Source organism: Hevea brasiliensis, chromosome 18 (assembly GCF_030052815.1).
Source record: "Hevea brasiliensis isolate MT/VB/25A 57/8 chromosome 18, ASM3005281v1, whole genome shotgun sequence".
Classification (NCBI taxonomy): domain Eukaryota; kingdom Viridiplantae; phylum Streptophyta; class Magnoliopsida; order Malpighiales; family Euphorbiaceae; genus Hevea; species Hevea brasiliensis.
Genome location: NC_079510.1, coordinates 47481051 through 47504480, shown reverse-complemented (window position 1 = coordinate 47504480; position 23430 = coordinate 47481051). Strand labels below are relative to the sequence as shown.

Sequence of the window (23430 nt, the reverse complement as noted above, 5' to 3'; positions counted from 1 at the left end):
TTCATCTCTAGTTTTTTAATCAGGTTCAAATCTTTATTTATTAAATTTTTCTTAAAGATAAATTTTTTTTCTTATTTTATTTTGATTGAAAGATTTTTAAGAAAAATTAAAATATTTTTACAAATATAACTTAAATTTTGAATCAATAAAATTTTTCTCTAATTTTTTTTTGTCTAAACTACCCTTAAACCATCCCTAAACCACTTTCAAACCGTCCTCCAAACTATCTTGTACCATTTTTTTTCGAACCGCCCTTCAAACCATTTTAAATCGGGGCTCAAACCGGAACCGACGGTTCAGGAACCATCTTTCAAACCATCCTCTGACTGTTTGGTTCAGGTTCATGATTTTATTGAACCTAAACTGACAGTTTAGAAATCATAATCAGCGGTTTCTGAACCATGGCCACCGTTACCAAGGGTCATGGGCAACACAGCCACATATCAAATTAATGTTTAAATTGATGGACTTGGGCTCTACAAACTGCTAATAAGCACATTTGTAAAATGACCCATTTCAGCCCACTCACTATATGCGGCCAGCAGCCCACTTATTTTTGTTAATTTGTTTTGGTATTGGTATTGATTGATTAAAAAAAATGTAGTGTATATATTTTTAGTAAATTATATAATATTTCACATTCTTTTGTAAAAATGTGAGTGTCTTACAATTTAAAAAATAAGCCTCACATGATTTATGATAAAAATCAAATTGTTCATCAATTCGGTTCGACTGGTATTAGAAAAAAAATATATTGAATTGATTCAAACTAAATCGAATGAAAATTGAAACAGAAAATCTTCAATTCAAACCGGACCGGCCTGCTGGGAACCCTACATGTATAGATGTTCTCGCAACTTACAATTATGCATGAGAAGAATGAGAAAATTTGAGAAATGGGCAAATCTTGTCTCATGATATAAGGTTGTGCAATTCTCTATTTGTGCTTTGATTTCTTGTTCTCAAATGGGAATGAAAACACAACACCCATCCACCGTTTTGCTATCATTTTCTTCTCTCCATTTTGCTTGCTAAAGGGTCTTGAGCAATTTCATCTCAGTGAACTTTTTGTCTGAAGAAACAATGTTAGGTACATTTGTGGGAAAATGACAAGAGAAAATGTATGAATCTGAAAAAGGTTGTAGGAAGAACAAGGTAAAAACTAAAAAGAATTGTAAGCAGGGCAGCTGGATTTGTCTCAAGTTGAAAGGCTTCTAGTGAAGAAATGGCATTGGCATATGAAGAGTAAAACACTGATTTGTAATTTTTATTTTTAAGTGTCAGAACATGTGACCTACGGGCTACTGCCACTAGCAAAAGATGGGAGACGGACAGAAACCAAACGAAAGTCCCGTGAACCCTCTCTCTGCAACTGCAAATGCTCCATTCACTGACTCAAAAATATCACTGATACTCTGTCGTCTGTTATCATCAACTTTTTAAACCCCTTTCATTTCCATTCCCACACCATAACTCAACAACCAATACGACAACTACGTTATCCAACTCTCATCACTTGCTCTGCTTTAATGCTACGCCTCCTTTTTTTCCTTTGTTTTGGCATTTCTTGCTTGTTTAGGACCCATCAGCACCCTACGCCTTTCACACCCTATTCATTCATTAGGAATGGAATAATAGCTAGGTGTTGTTTTTTTTACCCCTTTTCTTTTCATGATTCAGTTCCCAATTTCATGTGAGACAAGAGGATGTGAGCTTTGGCAAGTCGAGATCCCAATACATACCTCAATCAGCCTCTCCCATTCCTATGCTATAAAGGCCAGCCAAGTTGCTGTCTCATAGTCTCACTTGAGCATTTAATAAACAAACAGAGAAAGAGAGAGAGAGAGGCAGAAGAGATGGTGTCTAGGCTGCAAAGAAGAATTGCATTGCGCAGAAAGCTTCACATTCTAAGAACACTCACCTGCTCCAAATCTGTAATAAATGCAAACTCATCCATTGTTTAATTTGCTTCATTAGAAGCATGTTCTTCCAATTTAATACTGATTCTTTCTTTTGTTGTTCATGAAGGTGAAAAGAAGCTCTATTATTGCAGATGCTATTCTCTATATTTACAAGCTCAAACTCAAGTTGGAAGCAATCAAAAGAGAACTTTCTAACTTAGATGCAATCAAAAGAGAATACTTGAGCCTGGTGAAGCAGGTCCAATACTTGCCCAAGGTCTGTGTCTACTCTCTCTCACTCATAATTTCAATTGTTTTCCACTTCTAGCTATCTTTCTTTATAAAGAATAAAGCATAACAATTTTCATTATTGTATATATAGGTGAAGGTAGACAAAGTTGGGAAAGGATTTCTGGTAAAGGTGATTTCCCAGAAGGGAGGAGATAATCTGATTCCAATACTAGAGGTCTGTGAAGAGATGGGCCTAATTGTGTTGCATGCTAGGGTGTCACGCAACTTCTACTTTTCCATGGAAGCCATTGTTATAGCTGAAGAAGAACGTGGTCTAGATGTGAAAGATGTTGCTCAAGCTGTTGTTGAGGCTATAGAAAGGCATGTAGAAGGAGCAGACAGAAGCATATATGTTCCTGTAGTGCTTAACTAATGAGACTCCAAGTGATCAAGTTGTTTGAAGACATTGTTCTGTTGCAGAAGCATCTCCTGTTGTCACTTTCTTTTAAAAAAGAAAAGAACTGAATTTCCCATTTGTTCTTTTACTCGTAGTTGCATTATTTCTTGTATCATCAACTCCCACACCACATGCCCATATCATAATGAAGAAATATTTAGGAAACAGAAATAGGAATATACCAAAGAGGGATTACATATACTCTGATCTAAAGAATAATTAAAACTTATCACTACATTGTATTTGTGATGTATGATGTAATTCTTCTAGAAAAAGGCTTATGTGAGTAAGGTTTGTAATGGATAAACAATGAATAGAAATTTTTGTCAAGGACTATTAGGCCATAAATTTGATTAAACATGGACAACCTACCACTGGGATTGTGATTGCCTGGAAAGTAGAAACCCAAATATTTTTCCATTTGAATGAATATATTAGGCCATAATTGGGCCTAATTTAATTATCAATTTTTAATTATTACATAATTAAAGTGGGGGAAAATTGTGGTGGCAATGAACAATGCCATGGGAACATTGTAATTGTCGACAGAAGAATTGAGATTGTTAAAGGGCGATAATTACATAAAGTATGTGGATAATTTTAGGTCATTAACTGAAAGCAGATGATTAATTAAGAAGTGGTCCCATGCATCAAAAATATCATGAAGAAAAAATAAGGTAAGTCTAAAATGTCGAAATCATCTTGACCGTCCATTACCATATTTTAAGTCTATGATGTGACCCATCCGATAAAGAAATGAAAGATTTCATTTTTTATACAAGGGAAATATTCAGAGTTGTAAAGCGACTCATAATTCATATTAAACTTGCACCACCGACTTATTCTTTTTTTCTTAATATATATATATCATAAAAATGAGAAAGGTTCATCCATACGTGGATTGGTCTTTTAGAATCTCATATTAATTATTGAATGTGTGTAAATATAAGTTATATAAAAATAAAAATTTCATTATAATTGTCATGATTTTAATAATGATTCATTTTAATTATTAATCGTTCATGTGTATTCTATATTTAATAAAAAAAAAATTCTAAAGTATTAATTGGACCCAACTACTAAATATAAATCTTTTCATTGTGAGTATAATTTCAATTACAAATTAAATAAATTTTTATATTTTTTTAATTAAGTTGATTAAAAACACATACACATGGGATAGAGAAAGTACACACCTTTTAATAAAATTACAATAATTTTGTCAAAGCATGTTAAATTTTATATTCTATACTCTGTTATTCATAACCTATGTGAAATTTTAAAGGATTAATAATTTAATTTTTTTTATTATATATTCTATTTTTTTTAAGTTTTTGATGTAAATATTAAAAATTAATTAAATATTATATATCTTTTTAATTCCCCGTAAGCTGCATATATATATATATATATAGAGAGAGAGAGAGGGAGAGATGATAATTAACATTTTAATTGCAGGAAAACTAATTAATTAGTTTGCAATGTTAATTGATTATCAAAAGAAATAAAACAAAAAGACAAATTTGATAAATGCAAATTCTTGAGCAAAAACCAGCTGGTTTAATTAATTTGAAAGTTCAGATATTCCACAATTCCTTACCAACGAAGTATAGCTAGTAGGACAAAAAGAATTTTTATATATAATTAATCTTAATGTGAATGTTATTAGTCATCAATCATTCATGTGTGTGTCATTAAATAAGAGAGGAAGGGGAAGAAAAAAAGAGAATTCTTCTAGAAATTTAATTAATTTCCTTAATTTGTGAGACAGAAATTCGTGGGAGTTGATTATAGGGATGGAAATTAATTATATTAATAAAGAAAAATTTTCAGTAAAATGGGTATTTTTTTTTTTTTCAATTCTTCAAGCACTACCTATATATTGTATAAATAAAGACAACATGTGAACTACATATTTCATTGGGGCTGCCAATATATATAATAAGAAAATTAATCAATAATAATCATCATGTCCCGTTGAAATAATTTAGTTTACTAGAAATAAATTTTGGAACAGGGAAGCTGCCACGAGGAAGTTTCTGTTCCTTGCATAATGTAAATTGAATGTAGCTGCTGCTGCAAGGATATGTAGATAAGGGATCATAATAATATATATATATATAGAGAGAGAGAGAGAAGAGCACGAAAATTGCCGTGGTTGATGGAAGACAGAGATGGGAACAATTAATTTATTATTATTATTATTATTATTATTATTATTATTATTATTATTATTATTATTATTATAAGTAGCTTTGATATTAATGAAAAGCCATCCACAGTTAGTAGTAGAGAAATTGTCATAGTCACATTACTTCACGCATATCATTATATAAAATCTTTATTATTCAATTGAATGAATTCCTTTTTTGATAGACACACAACCACCAAACTCTGACTTGTTCAAACTTATCTACAATTCATCAACCCTTATATTTCAAGAATTTTTTGCCATTTTATCTAATATTTATATACTTTCTCAACTCATAATCAAACCAATGAATTATAATGGACTGAATAATAACTGATAGACTATATAGCGGTGAATAATAAAAAAAAGATAAATAAAAATATTTAAACTCAAGATCTCTTCATTCTTTATATTTTAAAGACGAATTAGATTATCCTTAATCAACTAATTAGACCATGACATAAATTTCATCCAATAATTTTTTTTTTCTTTCATTGCTTCATTAATTATTATATATATTTAGCATAGTAAGATGTATTAAAATGATTATATAATACATACATAATTACATTTATTCTGTGCATCAACTTTAATTAAAAAAAAAATGGACATTTCATCAAATAGTTCTTTTGTTAGGTTTTCAATCCACTTATGGGAAAAAGAACCAAATCTTCACATTTTCTGACAAATTACATGCAAAGAAGTTGTGCGTAATTTCACATTATTCTAAGATGACAATGGAATATGAATTTGAAGTAACAAGACAGAACCAAATTATTGGAAAATATTTTTCATAACCACATGAGTAAACCAGTTTAACTAACATCTGGAAGATTAGGATAGGTTGCAATGCATTTGACTTTTCTCCATAATTAAAATAGAAAATTAATTATCAAAGGTAGAGTAAAATCTTTAAAGTGCCATTGAACCAAGGAAAAATCAAGGCCAAATTTGATGAGATCATCAACAAAGAAACTAGCATAATACTATAATTATTTATTAGAATCCTACACACTATATATATATATATATAATCAATTAATTAATTTTATAATTGAGGAAATAAATAACCTTGTTAATTACCAGTATCAGTAGCATATCTCTTTCTCCCTTAGAGAAGCAAAAGATCATGTGCACTAAGGTCAATACTTATCCTTGATTAAAGAGAGGGAATATATATTTTGTATTTAGAAGTAGAATAATTATTTAATGGGGATTTAATCATGATAAATTGTATATTAATTTGGATAGTAATAATTAAGGAAAACCCTAAGCAAAAAAGACAAATGGGGGAGATGGTATTATATAGGCTGAAATGAACTGTACTTAAGATTTAAATATGGGAACCCCAATCAGTGGGCTTGAAATAATCAAGAATATAAAATTGATGAAGTCCTTTTCAAATTGGAAATAAATTTATTTAATTTATTTTTTTTATGTCATTTAAGTTTAGAGGATTATATTCACATTACCTTGCACGTCCCCGATCTATAAACAATTAACAAAAGCTAGTCTGTCAACATGGCGGCCAATATTTTAAAGGGCCACCCCTCTCTTTCTTCACCTTCTCCTCCATTTCTTCTCATTCTCACATCACCAACCTAACCCTCTCTCTCTTTCTCTATCACCCTCCCTATTCTTCTTCTTCTTCCCTTTAATCATCATCTCCGCCGGCAAGGGTGGTCAAGACTCAAGACTCATCCCACCAGAAGATTAGCAGCTTTATTTGGTTCTTGGACACCCCATATTACAAATAAATTAATGGACGGCAAGTTCAACACCAACCCATTAATCACTAAGCAAGAAGAGAACGACAATACAGAAAGTGGTCCTGACTCACCTCCTTTTAACTTGCTCAACGACATGAAGACTTCTACTTCCTCCCTGAAAAGATGGTATGTTCCATTATAATTTTTTGTCCGCAATTATAGATCATAGAATATAGTAAATTAAGAATCATACCTTTGTATTTGCTGCTGTAAGTTATAGCATCTTTTTGATAGGATTTGCTTGTAAAATTTGTACCTTGGATTTATCAGCAAACGGGCGATTCAAAAGAGAGTAATCTCGGTGCCAATCAAGGACGTAGAAGGGTCACGGCTCAAAGGTGAGACTGCCCCTCCACCATCTGATTCTTGGGCTTGGAGAAAGTATGGCCAGAAACCCATCAAGGGCTCCCCTTACCCCAGGTATCTATATATAATATCCTTCTCCTTCAAAATCAATGTTTTTCATTTTCTTCAAGAACGTATGTTAACGTAGAAAGTTCTGAAGAATTGGATTATTGTAATGGGTAATAGCAACACGTTTCTTGTCTGAAACATGGGTAGAACAAATACGGACACTGATCAGACAGTTTCGGATCTGAATTTTTTGTTGTTTGCAGAGGATACTACAGGTGTAGCAGTTCAAAGGGCTGCCCTGCCAGAAAACAGGTAGAGAGGAGCCGTGTGGACCCTTCAATGCTAGTGGTCACCTACTCTTGCGAACACAACCACCCTTGGCCACCTCCTTCAAAGACCCAGCACCATCACCACCACCAAGGTAACGCCTCCACCAAACTCAACACAGTCAAGTCCGAAATCTCCACACCCACCCAACCTGAAAACCCAGAACCCGAACCTGAACCTGAACCTGAGGAAAAGTTCACTGATCTTGGAGATGACTCACTTATTAGTAGAGATGAGTTTAGCTGGTTTGGAGAAATGGAAACCACCTCTTCCACCATCCTCGAGAGCCCCATTTTTGCGGATGAGAGGAGCACGGCGGAGGCTGACGCGGCGATGTTTTTCCCTATGAGAGAAGAGGATGAATCTCTGTTCGCCGATCTGGGTGAGCTGCCGGAATGCTCGGCTGTGTTCAGGCACCACCGTGGAGTGGGCCCACAGGTCCAGATCTGCTGACACTTTACATTGTCATCACGCGGGTTATAAAATTCATAGGTGGGCGTATAATGCACCACAAGATAACAAAATAGAAATTAATTTTCTTCTTCTTCTTCTTCTTCATCTTCTCCTAATTTACTACTCTGTTTCTCTTTTCTTGTTAATTTAATTCTTGTTTTTAGTTTCCATTTTCCTTGATTTCAGTGTAGTAAGTGAATAAAAGTCCAATTCTGAAGTCTGTCGCGATCCTGTTGTAATTATGATGCATTTGCCGTCTCAGAATGGATATAATTTCAATTTCATGTATAAAAAAAAAGAAAATTACTGTAACACTAACAATTACATTTATGATTTTTAGTTGATATCAAGGCAGCTATATATGAAATTAATTCTTGTCCTTATTCAACATTAATTATTGTAAGAAATGGGAGTGCATTAAACATCTTTATTATATAGTCAATGAAAAACACCTAACCTTTTTGTCACCAATAATGCACACAAGTAGTTGTCTGATATTTTTGTTTAGGGTTGATGGAAAATGGATAGAATTGAAATTATAAGGCAAGTGGCTTTTGATATTTCTTATGTAGAAAACGTGTGTGTAGAAACAGCCACAAATTGAGGTGCTTTTCACTAGGAAACTAATAATGTACTACAACTTGTAGAGCAGCCAGGGATTGGGTTTGGCTGCTAGCTACTCATGCAACTAATTTAGCATAAAATCATGTTGTTGCGTGCTTCCAGCTTCCTGCCTGAAAAGACATATTATTATCGTAGTCAATAGAGGTACCGAACAGCTCGGGTTGATGGTTTTTTTTTTTTTTTCCCAAAAAAAATTTGCAGTACAAGGCCCAAGGCCATAGAGATTTGAAAAGAAAATTAGATTTAGAGGCCTAGAGGCTCACAAATTGTAAACCCTACAGGCTAGGCAAGTAGGTTTGTTCGATCCAAAGTGCAAAGATAGGCAAGTTCACCTAACACATTGCCGTTCTCCTCCAACTTTTGATGAAGTTGCAGCATCATTTGGAAGAGCAAAGACCAAAAGCTACTTCAATTGTAAACCAGGTATGAGCGAGAGAGTCTTCCCCAAGCTAGCAACTCAAGTCCCTCTTTTCAAGCCAAATGCCGAAACCTCAAGAAGTCGAAACTCAAATGTAACATCAGCATTTCCAAGAAGATGAAGCATGGCAGAACTCAATAGCGTTGCACTCTCTTATAGTCTTAGGGGTCAACCACCATTAATCAAGAACAACATTAGGATCCTAGAGATAACATCCTTCACTGCTATCAAGATAGAGCACAAAACACAACACGCCTCATGCAAGTCGCCTATCATTGCTTAGATCGTTAATAAACACCTCTCTCCTTAAGCATAACAGATCTGCAACCAAAATAAAAAAATAAAAAAAAATAAAAAAAGGAATCTCTAATCATCCCAACTTAGAGGTGGGAAGGCACTAACCCACTTTTCAAAAAAGAGAAGAACATTTTTCTTCCCGAAAAGAGCAGAGAAAGGTCTCAAAAAGATTGTGGCTCAATGAATTAGAAACCCACTCAAAAAAATAGAGAAAAGTTCTCTCTTTAGAAATTAGAAGGTATCAAAAGATGTTCTCAAATTATTCAAATTAACACATCATTTTAATTATGAATTAATTCGAATCATTCAAACTCTTTAAAGTTTAGACTTAACTCAAAAGAAATCCTTTCGGGTCTAGCATATTTGTATGCATAATGCATGTAGTTGGAAAAGGCTGGTTTCGCTTGAGCATTAGTTTGTGTGCCCTGGAATAGGGTAAATTCCTGTATAAAGCGTTGGAGTGTGATGCAATTGGATTAATCATTAATGTGATGCACGTGGAAACAACTTTTTGATATATAGCTCAGAACTTGGATCGGCACGAGGAGATTCAATTGATTGGCTTCCCAAAACCACAATTTCAAATCAGACTGCCACCAAGTTTTGACTTTTAGGTGATTTAATAATTAATTGTAAGCTTAAATAGCTGATTAATACTTAATATTCCACAAGTTGCATCCATATATATATATATATATATATATATATATATATATATATATATAAAAGCTTTTTTATCTCTAAATTTCAACCCAAACGGGATCATAGTTAGATGTGAGACCAACAAGAAATATTAAACTATGAACCCTAAAATTCAATTTGCACCTATATATCAGACATGCATAGATCAAGTCTGACAGTGTGCCCTTGAGGTTATTTAGGAAAATGACCAATTGAGTTGCACATAAATTTAATCAGACACTATTTAATAGTAAATACAAAAATTATATTAAAGCTAAAAGAATATAAAAATAATTAAATGCTTAATTAAATAGTAAAGTAATAATTATTTTTTCCGTTAATTATATGTTGTTATTATATTTTATAAAATAAGTATTAGTATTCTTGCATTAAAATTTAAATGCTAAATGAAGCCAAAAATTTAAATTTTTAGCATGTTAATTTAATTCTTTTAATTTTAGATCAATTCATCGAATTCTGAAAATTTATTTAAATTTAATCCATATTTAAAATTGAAAAAGAGGGGAGTGTGTCCTCTATTGAAGTGGTGTTGCATGTGATATTTTTTAAACTAAACAGGTGTTTCACACCTGGCACATCATAAAATAATTAAAAAAGAATTACCTTTTTCTTTCCTTTGTCTCTTTTCACTCTCTCTCTCTTGGTTCATCATCCATTTGTGAAAAATACACCTGGAATGAATTAGGACATCAACTTTGGAACTGGAATATTTTCTAAAGGATCACAACAGTCTATATTCATACCTCTACTACAACCAATATAACCATTTTCATCGTTGTATATCAGCATAGCCTCTCCTCTATCATGAGATCCACAAACTTGACAAGCAATATCACTGCCACTATTGTCATCTAATGGTGTCAAGTCTTCAACAATCTCTTCTGCCTTGCTCGTTCGGTTAGCCAATGACTTCTCTGTCCAAGCATGAGTATTGTATAGAACATATCTCCACAGAGAATACTCGAGCTTATAGGCATACTCCACCAATTTTTCAGCCACAATGCAGGGTATCTCGTGTAGTAGGAAATCCTGTACCTACAAATCAACATGTGGCATGCTAAGGTTGACAATGGCATAGTCAACGCCATACATAAGGAAGCGGGTGTAAGGAGTAGATGCTGCCAATATGTTACCAACAACCCCTTTACAACACGTTTCAGAGTATCCTGTTTGTAGAGTAAGTGCAAAGAATGTATCAGAACACTACTAATGTTGACTTAAATTCTAGTTCAGGGAAGACCCAACAGAAGGAAAAATATAGGCAGATAATATTTGAAAAGAAAACATACCAAAGACATGGTGCAATGCCATAGAAGGCACCATGACCTGTAAAAAATAGAACTAAATACTGCCCAGATTATAAATCAAAAATAGAAGAAGAGCATAGAAAAATATTTATTCAATAATCCTATTTCTCAGAATAATTAGAACAAAGTAACTGATACAAGTCTGGTACAAAATAACAGAAATTGATAACTACCTATCTCTTATTTAGATAACTAATTAGTAACTACTTGATAGGGATAACAACAACAATAATAATAATAAAATACGCTTTAGAATAATTTAACATGACCTGTATCCTCAATGTCAAGCTTTGCGTTCTTCAGCCATGGTCCTGTAACAGAGCAAGGGAGTTGTACATTGGATCTCTCACACAACATTTCTAATTTGATTCCAAGTCATGAAGGTAAGCTGGTTTTTTTTCTTTGATAGCTCATGATACAACGATGTCAGTGAATTTATTTATCTTTTCAGAATATTATATTATGCAAAGGTCAGCTTGGTCAAGATGTTCATGTTGCCTGAATCTTCTGTTTTATGTGGACGTGAAACTAGAGAAATTGAACAGCAAACCAGGTGATGCACAGTAAGAGGAACCATACAATTGGTCTTGGTGAGCATGAACAACTCGATCTCATGGCGACTGAATCAATTATCTGATAGGCATCATGCACGCATCTTCCAACTGCTCTAATTTTACTCTATTATTTGAAGATCAGCCGGGTAGCTTTCATCTTCCCATAAATGGCCTTTTTTATTTTCTCTTCCTGAAATTCTAATTTAGCATTCTGGTCACAAATGAATTCAAGTCTGCTTTTTTCACAAATGGAGATGAACAAGTTGCGGAGAGAAGAGAGAGAGTGGAAAGAGAGAAAGAAGGGAAAAAGATATTTTTTATTATTATTTATAATATGTCGGGCACACTCCTCTTTTTTAATTTTAATTTTAAATAAAATTTAATCAAAATGATCTAAAATTAAAAGAATTGAATTAAAATAAATTTGAATATTTGGCGTTATTTAACCAAATTTAAATGGTAAAAATTAAGTTTTTAAGGATGCTTATGAAGTTTTAAATTTCTATTAGGGCTTTTGCTTAATTAATAATTGATGATTCAATCCCACATTAAACATATAACATGTGCATGGCACAACGTCATCAGCTAGGTCACCATAACGTCTGTTAATGAACGGTTAATATGCTTTTTTTTTTCTAGTTACAATGGTTAATATGCTTAATTAAAAGAGAAATGGTCAATTCCTTCCCAATCCAATGGCGTTGGGATAAGTGTGATTTAAACAAATTAAAGGTATTTGATTTATCTTTTGAGTGTAACTGAAATAGTAAAATAAGTGAATTAGAGCGTTTGATAAATTAAAAAAAAAAATTTATTATTAATAACATAAAATATAAGTACTTATTTATTATGAAAAATATATTTTTTACATCTAAGTTTTTAGATTAGCAACAAGTTTTTTTTTATAACAATAATAATTACTTTATTATTTGATAATTACAATTTTAAAGTTATTTAATTATTTTTAAAAAATTTAATTATTTTCTTATTTTAATAATTAAATAAGTAATATAATATAATAAATCAATAATTATATATTTACTTTAATAATATAATAAATGATATAATACACTAAATTAAAAATTATATATTTAATTTAACAATAAAATAAATAATATAATATAATAAATTTATAATTTTATTTTTATTTCAATAATAAAATAAATTATATGATATATATATCTTTATTAGTCATTTTACATATCAATAATAATAATTAAGCATAATTTTACTAAATACTTAGCATAAATCAACTATCATCAACTATTAGCTATCAACTAACGCCTAAACCCAACAAGCTTTAAAGCCAGCTTAGAGATAAAAGATTAACCAGCAACCTGCAAACTCTAAGCAACAAGTTTCTTGTTTCCTTTTTATGATTGATTCGTTTCTCGTTGGAGATGTTTATGTTAATTTGAATTATGTATATATTATTAGAAATTCAGTAATGTGAATTAATAAACAGATCAGCGTCTGCCATTGAAATGGATTTGAACTTGGGCTTATCTAATCAAAATAGTCTAAATCATTTTAATATAGACAGTCCATTCTAATAGAGTTAGAGACCTCAAAGACAACTACTCCTTTAAAATGAATGATAGCTTCAGAGAATGAGACAGAAGCAAATTTTCAAAAGCAATAGTGTAATTTAATTCAATTACCTATGAACTAATGCAGGAAAATGTGATTACAAACATGAATTAATACAACTAAATAGATAGCTTAACGCAGCAGGTTCGAACTTCACTCAGAACCATTTTAAAAGCAGCAGCGTAATACCTTGTTCCTAATTAAGCTCTCAGTCAGCTAGAAATAACAGTCGAACGAAAGGCTCTGAAGAAAATCAAAGTAAAAATCAACCCCAGCTCTCCTACTGTGGGAATCTTTGAGAAAATTTTACATAATAATGGTGTACATTAAAACAGATGGAGCAAAAACAAACCAGCGCCATCCTATGTAACAATTGAATTCAGACTAAACTCCTAGCTTGAGCAGCACCCTACTCTCTTCATAGCAGAAACATCTTTACTAACGTCGATTTTCTCTCCTTTCGATGGAACAGTTGAAGCGGCACCTTCATCACCAGTTTCCATAGCCTTCTTGCTTACAATACGGTAGATCTGAGTAAGCACTTCAGCAAATGCATTGTCCACATTAGTTGCTTCCAGAGCAGAAGTTTCCATGAAGTAGAGGGACTCTCTCTCTGCAAAGGATTTCCCATCTTCAGTTGAGACGGCAACAAGGTGGCGAAGATCTGATTTATTACCAATGAGCATGACCACAATATTGGGATCAGTATGGTCCCTCAATTCCCTTAGCCACCTTTCAACATTTTCAAATGTTGAGTGTCGTGTGACATCATACACAAGTAGTGCACCCACTGCTCCTCTGTAGTAAGCACTAGTTATGGCACGGTACCTATAAAATACAAAAGATAAGTTCAAAATAACAATGAGAAGTAGAAGAGAAGCCATTGGGTGATTGATAGAATTTGAGCATATGGTGACAGAAAACAGAACAACATTACATATAACAGAACTCTAAAAATTCTTAACAAAATGGGCTGGACCTAACTCACCCCAAGGGGGGAGGAGTGCCTAATGCTATATAAGGGGGCACATTACCCATATCCCAAGCCAATGTGGGATCATAATACAACCCCGTTACGCTTAGGACCAAACACCTAGAGTGTGAAATACTTATGGGAGGCCCAAATATTGGTTGAAGAGGCTCTGATATCATCTTAAAAAAATGGGTCAGGCCTAACTCACCCCTAAAAGCTAGCTAGCTTAAGGGAGGAGGAGTGCCTAAGGCCATACAAGGGGCACATTACCCCTATCCCAAATCAATGTGGGATCTTAAGAAAATTTCTATGAAGAAATCGAGCAACTAAACTGATTTGGCATCTAAAAACAATCCAATTACTGCAGCTTGAATGGTGCACACCTAAGAGTCCCACAGTTAAGATGGGAATTGCAATATCAAATTATCAACAAGATCATATCCCACGAAAGCAGCAAATTGACAGCTTTTTCATGTAAATTGATACCTACAAAGCATTCAAATTACCATGCAACATCTATTAACGTTTGGTCAAGTTGTGCCAGGTTCACATGCCTTACCTAGTGAGTTGATGTAATTTTGCTGAGAACCCACTAACCATACTTAACCAAACAAATTTTTGGGCTTCCCAAACAGCACAATAATTGTGATAACAGAATCATATACAATTACACTTGAAATAATCCAACAATACGTAAAAGATGCACTTGAATTATGCATATCATTGAAAAGAAAGTATGAGCTCGTGTCCATATTTAAGTAATAAAAATCACATGCTTATTTCAAATAAAATAAACCCTGCCCTGATTACACATCACATATCATTTCCAATAAACTACCAGGAAAGTTCTGACATGCACATTTTGGCATCAACATTGACATGTCAGCAACATATTTATACCAGAAAGAACAAATAAAAAGTTTAAGTTATATTGGTATGAATAAATATCTTGACAGACCTCTAGAGATTAGAAGTTGAATAACCAATCATTATCATGTAATCCTGCTCCCAAAAATTATGAGAATAGACTTCATAATGTTTCTTAAAATCTAATGAACAGAATAAAGAAATTATCAGAGGAATGAAAAGGTTTTCAGATGAATAGAATACAAAGTCTAGGATGAAAAAGAGATTGTTGCTCTTTCAGAGAGGGGCATAGGAAAAAAGAAAGAGAAGGGCCCTGCACTCGGGGTTTTGTTGGGCGGGGGCGGGGGTGGTGGTGGTGGTGGTGGTTTGGTGTTTAACTTTACAGCCCAGGGATTTCTTTTAATTAACCACTTGAAGATGCGTAAAACTAAGGCAGGGCAGCAAAACCCTTCACCTTCTACTTTACAACCCTGGGAAATTTAGAACATGCAAAACGAACATGGATTTTACAGGCAATTGTATGGATATTTGCAAGATTTTCTAGCTCACTTTTTCTCACATAACTTCTAAATGAAAAAAGGAAAGCGTCCCATGAGATTTTCCTGCATTTAATTCCAGACATCAATGTTTACATACTCAAAATAATGAAAAGCAAAGGAAAAAGCAGAACCATGAGAGACTGAAGAGACAGCTACAACCTCAAATATGAAGATATCACCAATCTTGCATGAGCTGCAAAGTTGATATGGATAGGTAGACTCAACATCCAATTCTCAAAACTCAATAATCCACACTAGTAAAAAGGGAACCTTGAAACCAGCTCAGATTTTTTTTAAGGGTAATAAGCAAGGACCTTTTTTTTTCCTCAAAGAACACACATCCAAGAGGGTGATACAGCCCATTATCATAACTATTATCACAAGTATTGTAACACTTCCATTCTACTAAACTCTTGTTAAGATGCCATTACCACCAGAACAACACAATTGAACAAATGCTTTATATCTAGATCTTGAGTGCATTTGCATTACTAAAATATTATTACAACCAATATTGCATCCAATATAAAGATATCACCAATCTTGAATGTGCTGCAAAGTTGATGGGATAGGTAGACGCAACATCCAATTCTCAAAACTCAATAATCCACACTAGTAAAAAAGGGAACCTTGAAACCAGCTCAGACTACTTTTTTTTTTGGGGTAATAAGCTAGGACCTTTTTTGTTCCTTCAACAAACACACATCCAGGAGGGTGATCCAGCCCATTATCACAACTATTGTAAAACTTCCATTCTACTATACTCTTGTTAAGTTGCCATAACCACGAGAACAACACAGTTGAACACATGCTTTATATCTAGATCTTGAGTAGATTTGCATCACTACAATATTATTACAACCATTACATCAATAGTCAATACCCTCTGATTACACATGCAAAGCAAGAAAACACCTTCACTTTTGCCTTTGCTATCACTAACGTATTGCACAAAGGCATCACATGTATGCTGGCCATGGACATGCTTCAGAAAGCAAAGACATTCCTAGATTGTAATTTGTGGGATACCCAAATTCCTAGAAATAATAAAGGTCAAGAATGGCGATGGTAGGCTTGAAACAAACTTCAAGATGTAAGAAGGCAGGAAGGACTTTGCTCTGCATCTTAAACAGTATCAGTTATTTACTATCTGCTAGTTAGAAGAGTAGCTGGAACTTGGAATACAAAAATCATGCTGAGTATCCTACAGAATCTTGAACCAAGATCATAAGTTTCATGTCCACCAGTCTGTACCAGCAAAGCAGCTGGCATCTTCCAGTGGGAAGGGTTTTGAAAACAAATGAAGTTGGTTTTGTTTTGCAGTTGAAGCATGAGAATGAGAGGTACATGAACTCAGCCTGCACTCTGCATCTTAAACAGCATCAGTTATTTACTATCTGCTAGTTAGAAGAGTAGTTGGAACTTGGAATACAAAAATGGTGCTCAATATCCTACAGAATCTTGAACCAAGATCACAAGTTTCATCTCCACCAGTCTACCAGCAAACCAGCTGGCATCTTCCAGTGGGAAGGGCTTCGAAAACAAATGAAGTTGGTTTTGTTTCGCAGCTGAAACATGAGAATGAGAGGCATGTGAACTCCGGGTACCCTAGAATCACTGCACTCTTAAACCTAGGTTTTCATCTAAAAGTAAAGATGCCTACAATGATCATCACACAAAAAAAAAAAAAAATCCATACTAGCACTCAAGAGCATGAATAACTCCTTGGGGCAATGAAATTACATTTATGTCAAAAGTGATGGGTTGAAATTTCAATCCGATGTAGAGGAATACGTTCTAAAAAGTGAAAGATAAAGTTATTCTTATGACTGTCAGAGGTACGCCATAAAATTATTAAATTTAAGCCCGCATAATGAAAATAAAATATTAATAAAACTGATAAAGAGAAAAGGAATTTTAACCGATAAATTAATTTGTATTGGTTATCTACATAGATTAATTTCAATCAGAGATAAAAAGTAATATGTATTGGAGGATGAGATGAGATTAATAAAAAAGCACCACCATTCTACTGGTTGCTGATTACTATGCAGGCCCTAGCGCATCAAATTATCAATAAAGCATATGGTTTACTCCATCATAACGTGATTTAACATACATACACATCAGCAATTGGAGTAGGGATCAGGGCATAAATGATTCTCCCCAGCTTTATGGTTTATTATTACTACCGATTGCTAATTTACATATTATAATTTACACATTATATGGTATATGTTGTTAAGTACATTTTTAGAGAGAAAGAGGGGAGAGGTTGGGGGTAGGACAGAAGGAAAATGAAGGACAAGCTAATGATAATGTTGTTAATTTAAGCATTGGAACCATAGTCCAACGGTCAAGGGCTTACCATCATATTACAAGAGGTAAAGAATTCAAATCCCAATATCCACTACCTCCCCCTCTCCTCCTCCCCCTTCCGTTTAAAAAAAAATGTGGGAAAAAACTACAGGATTTGCACAACTACATATTTCTTGGGAAGCCTAACTGTATCCTACTTTTCACAATAATTTTAGGAGCAAAGTGACAGAAAACTCCTTGAGCATGACCCAAAATCAAATTCAGAAATTCCACCATCAATCAGTCCAAATCAAATCTATGAATCTAAAATGCCTTGGCATTTCTCCGGCCACCAATGTATAGGTTAAACTAAAGGGTAATCCTGATTTTACAGTATGTATGATTCACAAATAGTTACTAACGGATTCAGTGCATGGGCAGCACAATGATGATGCCCTTCCTTTCCCTCAACAATTACCAAAGATTGAACTAACCCAAAGGAAAAACTTGAATACTTTCTCTTCACTCCCAACTCAATGTCGAACTACTCATACAACGGGCAATTTAAACATACAAACTGCATATAGAAGCTGTAAACAGTCAAGATCTACGGATCTCCATCGCATTTCTAAATCCAAAACTTCCTAAAACCAAGATCACTGCTATAAAAGCAAAGCGAACCTAAATAATAGACAAATCTCAAATACCAACATTAACACAAAACATTCAACATCCAATTTACTTCAGTTTTCCCTTCTCTTTTCCTCGGTTTTCACTTCCAGGAACTAGCAGAAAGCTTATTTAAGATACGGAACCTCTTATGTATGAAAAACCCAGATCACAAAAGCAGAAATCTGTGTCAAACACATAAAATATCCAAAAAAAAAAAAAAAAACAGGTCGCCTTCCAAAAATAGAAGAAACACGGAGATCAACAAAACCACCGTAAACTTGAAAAAAAAAAAAAAAGAAAAAAAACGCAGCACCTTCAGAAACCAATGGAAAACCCCAGATCACAAAATCCACAAATACATAAGCAAAATAAACACGAGAACACAGACCTCTCTTGGCCAGCAGTATCCCAAATCTGGGCCTTGATGACTTTGCCATCGACGTTCAAGCTGCGAGTAGCGAACTCGACTCCAATAGTGGACTTAGATTCCAAGCTAAATTCGTTCCGAGTGAACCTGGAGAGCAGATTTGACTTGCCCACACCAGAGTCACCGATCAGCACCACCTTGAAGAGGTAATCGTAATCATCTTCAGCTCTGTACCCTGCCATCACTTCTTCGCTTGCTTTGCTTCAAAGAAAGGAATTGGGTCTTGTATTTCTTCCAAAAAAAAAATCAATCCTTCAAATCTTAAAGCTTATGTGTGCTTTTGAAAGCTCTGGAGGTGAACTGGAAATGGGTGAGACTCCTGTCCGTACTCCAGAAAAGAAAATTGGAGAAAGGGAACGTCTGATCCTTTAGAAGGAGATTTAAATGACCACAATGTCCTTGAGCAAATCAGGTTAATTAACATAATAAAACTCTCACGGATGGCTTTAATGTAAGGGTACTTATGTCTTTGAAGAAGTGTAATTAGCTTTTCCCATCGTGTGCGATCCTTGATTAATTGGCTAGTTAAAATCCACCAACAAAATCAAGGGGAAAAAATGGTATTTCCTTCCAAGCTAGTTTGATTTCTCAACCTTGGTTTCTCACCATTTAACATTAAGTTACTAGCTTTATGTTTAATGCCTAATTCACTTCGTTTGAAATAAAATGATCAAGATTTTTACCATAATGCAATAAATAGCGTATATTTCACTTCTTTTGTAGAAAAATCCATTCTTAAATCCTTGGATTTTTTGTGTTTTTGCTAGTGAGCCTTTGCTTTTATTAGCCTTGGAGAAGGTACGAAGATGATCAATCTTTTTCATTTAGTAAAAGTCTAATTGAGGAGAGGCTTTATCATTCTAAGATTATGGTACATCATTAACCCCTTTAAGAGATTATATTGAAATTTATAAATCATTCACTAAAAAAATTGTTGATAAGACTCAAACTCTCAACTAGAGAGTGCTAAATGAGTCTTAGCAACTCTCAAACTAATAGAATTATAGATGATTAATTTTTAAACAGTATGTAAGTCTTATAATAGACTTTGGAGTAAATTATTAGCGTGAGATAAAAGATGACTAAACTTGGAGCAGAATTTCAATTTTTATGAAAAAAAAAAGTTTGATTTTTCTTTTTATGGATTTGGGGAGTTAATATCTCACTCATAAACTCTATTCGGCAATAATTTTTAAAGCAGTGTTTAGTATTTTGACTACTATTTATTTTATTTATATTATTTGGTAGTATAATATTTATACTAATGTTTGAAAATTGATAAAGTAGTTCATTAAAAACTACTATTCCTAACCTTTAGAGGTGAAGGGATAATTTTGACTAGGGTCAACAATACTATATTATTATTTTACATTTAACAACTAATATAACTGTTAATATCTAACGGTTAATAGTAATAAAATAATTGATAACTACTAAAATAGCTAACAATTAACAATTAATATTGTCGATGATGACAGTAATTACTATATCAATGTGCATTCTTATCCCATTTGTGACATTAAAAAAGCTTTTAATGCGTCAAAAAATAAAAATTGAAAGACTTTACTAAAAATAAACTTCCACAAAGAACTTAATAATAAAAAAAAAACCAAAATGTGAGGGCTTGAATATGAGTTTTTTCCCTTTCACTAGGTCCTTTTTTCAAGAATGGACCTTGTACATTATGGCATATTTTTAAATTGGCCGAAACCTGGAATTGGGCAATGGATCATCCTCGTATGCATCTTTGGTTGTGGCTCCATCAACAATATATAAATTTTGTAAGGCCTCGCTTAATGGGCTTGTCCAACATCTCGTTTCAAGCCCAAGCCCATCTATGCGTCTCTCCATTAATCATTTAATTTTAGATATTAGTCACTACTTTTTTTTAGGAGAATGTTAATCACAAATTACCATAAATTGATTGTTATCATTTGAAGTTCTTGGATACATTTTCCCTTTGACTTTACTTTGATTATCATGATTTACCATAGGTTATATATGATGGTTAATCCATGAAATTCATATTAACATGTGAAGAAATGATTGCATTTTGTGCTTTGAATTATTATTACCATTGCACGATTTATTATTATTATTATTATTACTATTATTTTTTCTTGTTGCTTAACTAGTCATGACCTTGCAAGCAATTGACCTAAGTCCTAGTCTTAGGTTACTAAAAATTCTCTTTTTCCTGTAATAGTTGCAACCACCGTGGGAATCTTGGACAGCAACCATGTATTAGAAGTCCCCTAAGCAAGAATGATTTGCAATAGTGTCTACCAAAAGAATATGTGCTTTGTGTCCATCAAACAAAGTACTCTCACACATATAGATAATAAAAAAAATATATGAATAAAAAAAATTGTCACCATCTTCTCTCTACACTTAGAATCTAATATTTAAAAAGAACACTTTTAGTTATGCTAGCTCATGACCTCTCTATGATTGCATACAGCCATAAACGTCTTTGTCACAGTTCCCACCTTCACTTTCATTACCTCTAAAAATGTTGCCTCCTTCTCTTCTCAAACATACTTTCTTCTATTATCTTGTTTTTTCTTTATTGAGTTTTGAAAATGTCTACCTCTGAACAAGTTTCATCTTCCTCTCCTTCATTGCCTTTGCCTGAGTCCTCTCCTCAAAAGATTCAGATGGTGTCCAAGTCTGTGTCGGATAGACTTCTCAAGAAATTCTTTGATGTGAGTGAATTTGATTTTGATTATGAGCAAAGTGGATTGTGGTCTCCTCCCATTAGAAGAAGTGCTTTCTTGATCTCCCCAGATCGGATATTCACAGAAGAAGGAATGCTTGAAAAACTTAGAAATGTTTTGGAAGAACGTCGACCTAGTAGAAGACATAAAGCTTTCTGTAATGTATGCTGCTCTCTGCTAAATTCTTGTTTCTCTTTTTACTACTGTTTCATTAATTTTCTTGGAAGCAAATAGAGACAGAGAGAGATAGATATGAAAATATCTCTCATTTTTCTTACCCTTTTTGAACTTAATATCTCCTTAATTCATAGCTAAACCCTCACTGTTTTCCCTTCTTTAAATTTTATTCAATTTCTCTGCATTTGTTGCAAAGCCTAAGCCTTCAACCATTTATGATCTCATATTGTCCTGTCCTTTTTCACTTTTAATGGGATACTCCTATTCAGTTTCCAATGAAAGTGATGCAATATTATATTCAGGGCTAATTAATTAATTCTCAAACTCTTTTTTTCCAAAAGATTTTTATTTTAAAGTTAAGTAAAGAAAAGAAAAAGAAGGAAAAAGGTAGCTTGCACAGTGTCTCATTTAGTATACTTCATAATTTATCAAGAATACACACATGAAATCAAATCTAATTAAAGTTAACAGAAATTATTTAAATATGTGAAGAAACTACTTGGATTTGGCCATTTGGGCACATCAGTTCACTTCCATTCAACAACTGCAGAAACCCAAACAAGGGAAAGTTCCAAAGAGGGAATTAAATGCAAAGGCAAAATGACAAATTGGTTCAACTTAATTTTAAATATCAAATGCATAAGCTTACTACAAGCCATAATGTCATAAATACAGTGGACTTGTAAAGCTCTAATCTGATTCGATTTTAGTCTCGTGTTAGTTTGATTCTAAGCTTGAATAGGTTTGTAGCTGGTATGAGAGGAGCCGTCTCTCACGTGAATATCACGTGCAAGCAAATCCAGGTTGAGAAACTTGACAGAAACTCCAAAATCACAGCTCATGCAAATACGTACTCGTGGGTCCAAGGACGGAAACCTTTGCATGCAATGGGTATAACAGGCTGACGTAAATCGATGCACCTAAAAAGATCTGCAATATTATTATGATCCATATTATATATCTCCAACCTAACATAGATATAATTTTGTCCAAACTCAGAATATATATATATAATAAACTATTATATGGATATAGTTTAGTAATCGAAGAGTTTTCTGAGTTCATCTCCTTCCTAAATAATATTGAATTAGAAAAGGGCTTGCTATGTTAAAAGTTTTTCTTACCTTTATTACATTTGGAGAAAAAAAAAAAAAAAAAAGATTCTTCTGGGAAACATTGATCAGTAGATAGAGGGATTCAGCACCCTTTGTCCCTTTCTTCTCTCTCTTTCTCGTCTAACTTCAAAAATTTACTGTTGTTTTTTTCTGCATATGGAATTCTACAGTGAAATCGAAACCTTGATAGTAATAGGTTTGGAGATGCTCCAAACAAAACTGCTTGTATCAGAGATGCTCCATCTTGTGTCGTTGTCTGTTTTTCCTTTGTTTTTACCTTTTTTTACCTTTGTCACATCCATTTGCTGCCAAAATAAATGCTCACAGAACACAGCATTGTACATAGGAAAAGTAATTAACATTGGCCTTCTAGACAAGAATATATACAAAGCATGAGGCTGCTCCTGAATCATCTGAAGCACCTGTTCTCTCATCAATATAATTCGCGATTTCCATGCCTCGTCATATCT

At 33.4% G+C, this 23430-nt stretch overlaps 3 protein-coding genes and 1 long non-coding RNA gene across 4 annotated transcripts; 2 read left to right on the top strand and 2 right to left on the bottom strand.

Annotated features, from left to right (window-relative positions):
• The first annotated feature begins 1625 nt into the window (after positions 1–1625).
• LOC131176004 (uncharacterized) lies at positions 1626–2746 on the top strand. Its single transcript, XM_058140977.1, has 3 exons — positions 1626–1934; positions 2029–2178; positions 2284–2746. Exons 1-3 carry the CDS (start codon positions 1857–1859, stop codon positions 2563–2565), a joined length of 510 nt encoding a protein of 169 aa, XP_057996960.1. The 5' UTR covers positions 1626–1856; the 3' UTR covers positions 2566–2746.
• Positions 2747–6274: 3528 nt separating this feature from the next.
• On the top strand, positions 6275–7781 carry LOC131176016 (probable WRKY transcription factor 65). Its single transcript, XM_058141038.1, has 3 exons — positions 6275–6675; positions 6820–6969; positions 7167–7781. The coding sequence occupies exons 1-3, from the start codon at positions 6542–6544 to the stop codon at positions 7681–7683; spliced, it is 801 nt and encodes a 266-aa protein (XP_057997021.1). The 5' UTR covers positions 6275–6541; the 3' UTR covers positions 7684–7781.
• A 5430-nt stretch (positions 7782–13211) lies between these two features.
• Positions 13212–19296, bottom strand: LOC131175986 (ras-related protein RABA1d-like). Its single transcript, XM_058140933.1, has 2 exons — positions 18913–19296; positions 13212–14003 (listed from the first exon to the last, which is right to left on the bottom strand). Exons 1-2 carry the CDS (start codon positions 19131–19133, stop codon positions 13568–13570), a joined length of 657 nt encoding a protein of 218 aa, XP_057996916.1. The 5' UTR covers positions 19134–19296; the 3' UTR covers positions 13212–13567.
• A 3048-nt stretch (positions 19297–22344) lies between these two features.
• LOC131175983 (uncharacterized) lies at positions 22345–23261 on the bottom strand. Its single transcript, XR_009146094.1, has 2 exons — positions 22970–23261; positions 22345–22775 (listed from the first exon to the last, which is right to left on the bottom strand). It is a non-coding gene; the product is annotated as an uncharacterized LOC131175983 (long non-coding RNA).
• Positions 23262–23430: the final 169 nt, after the last annotated feature.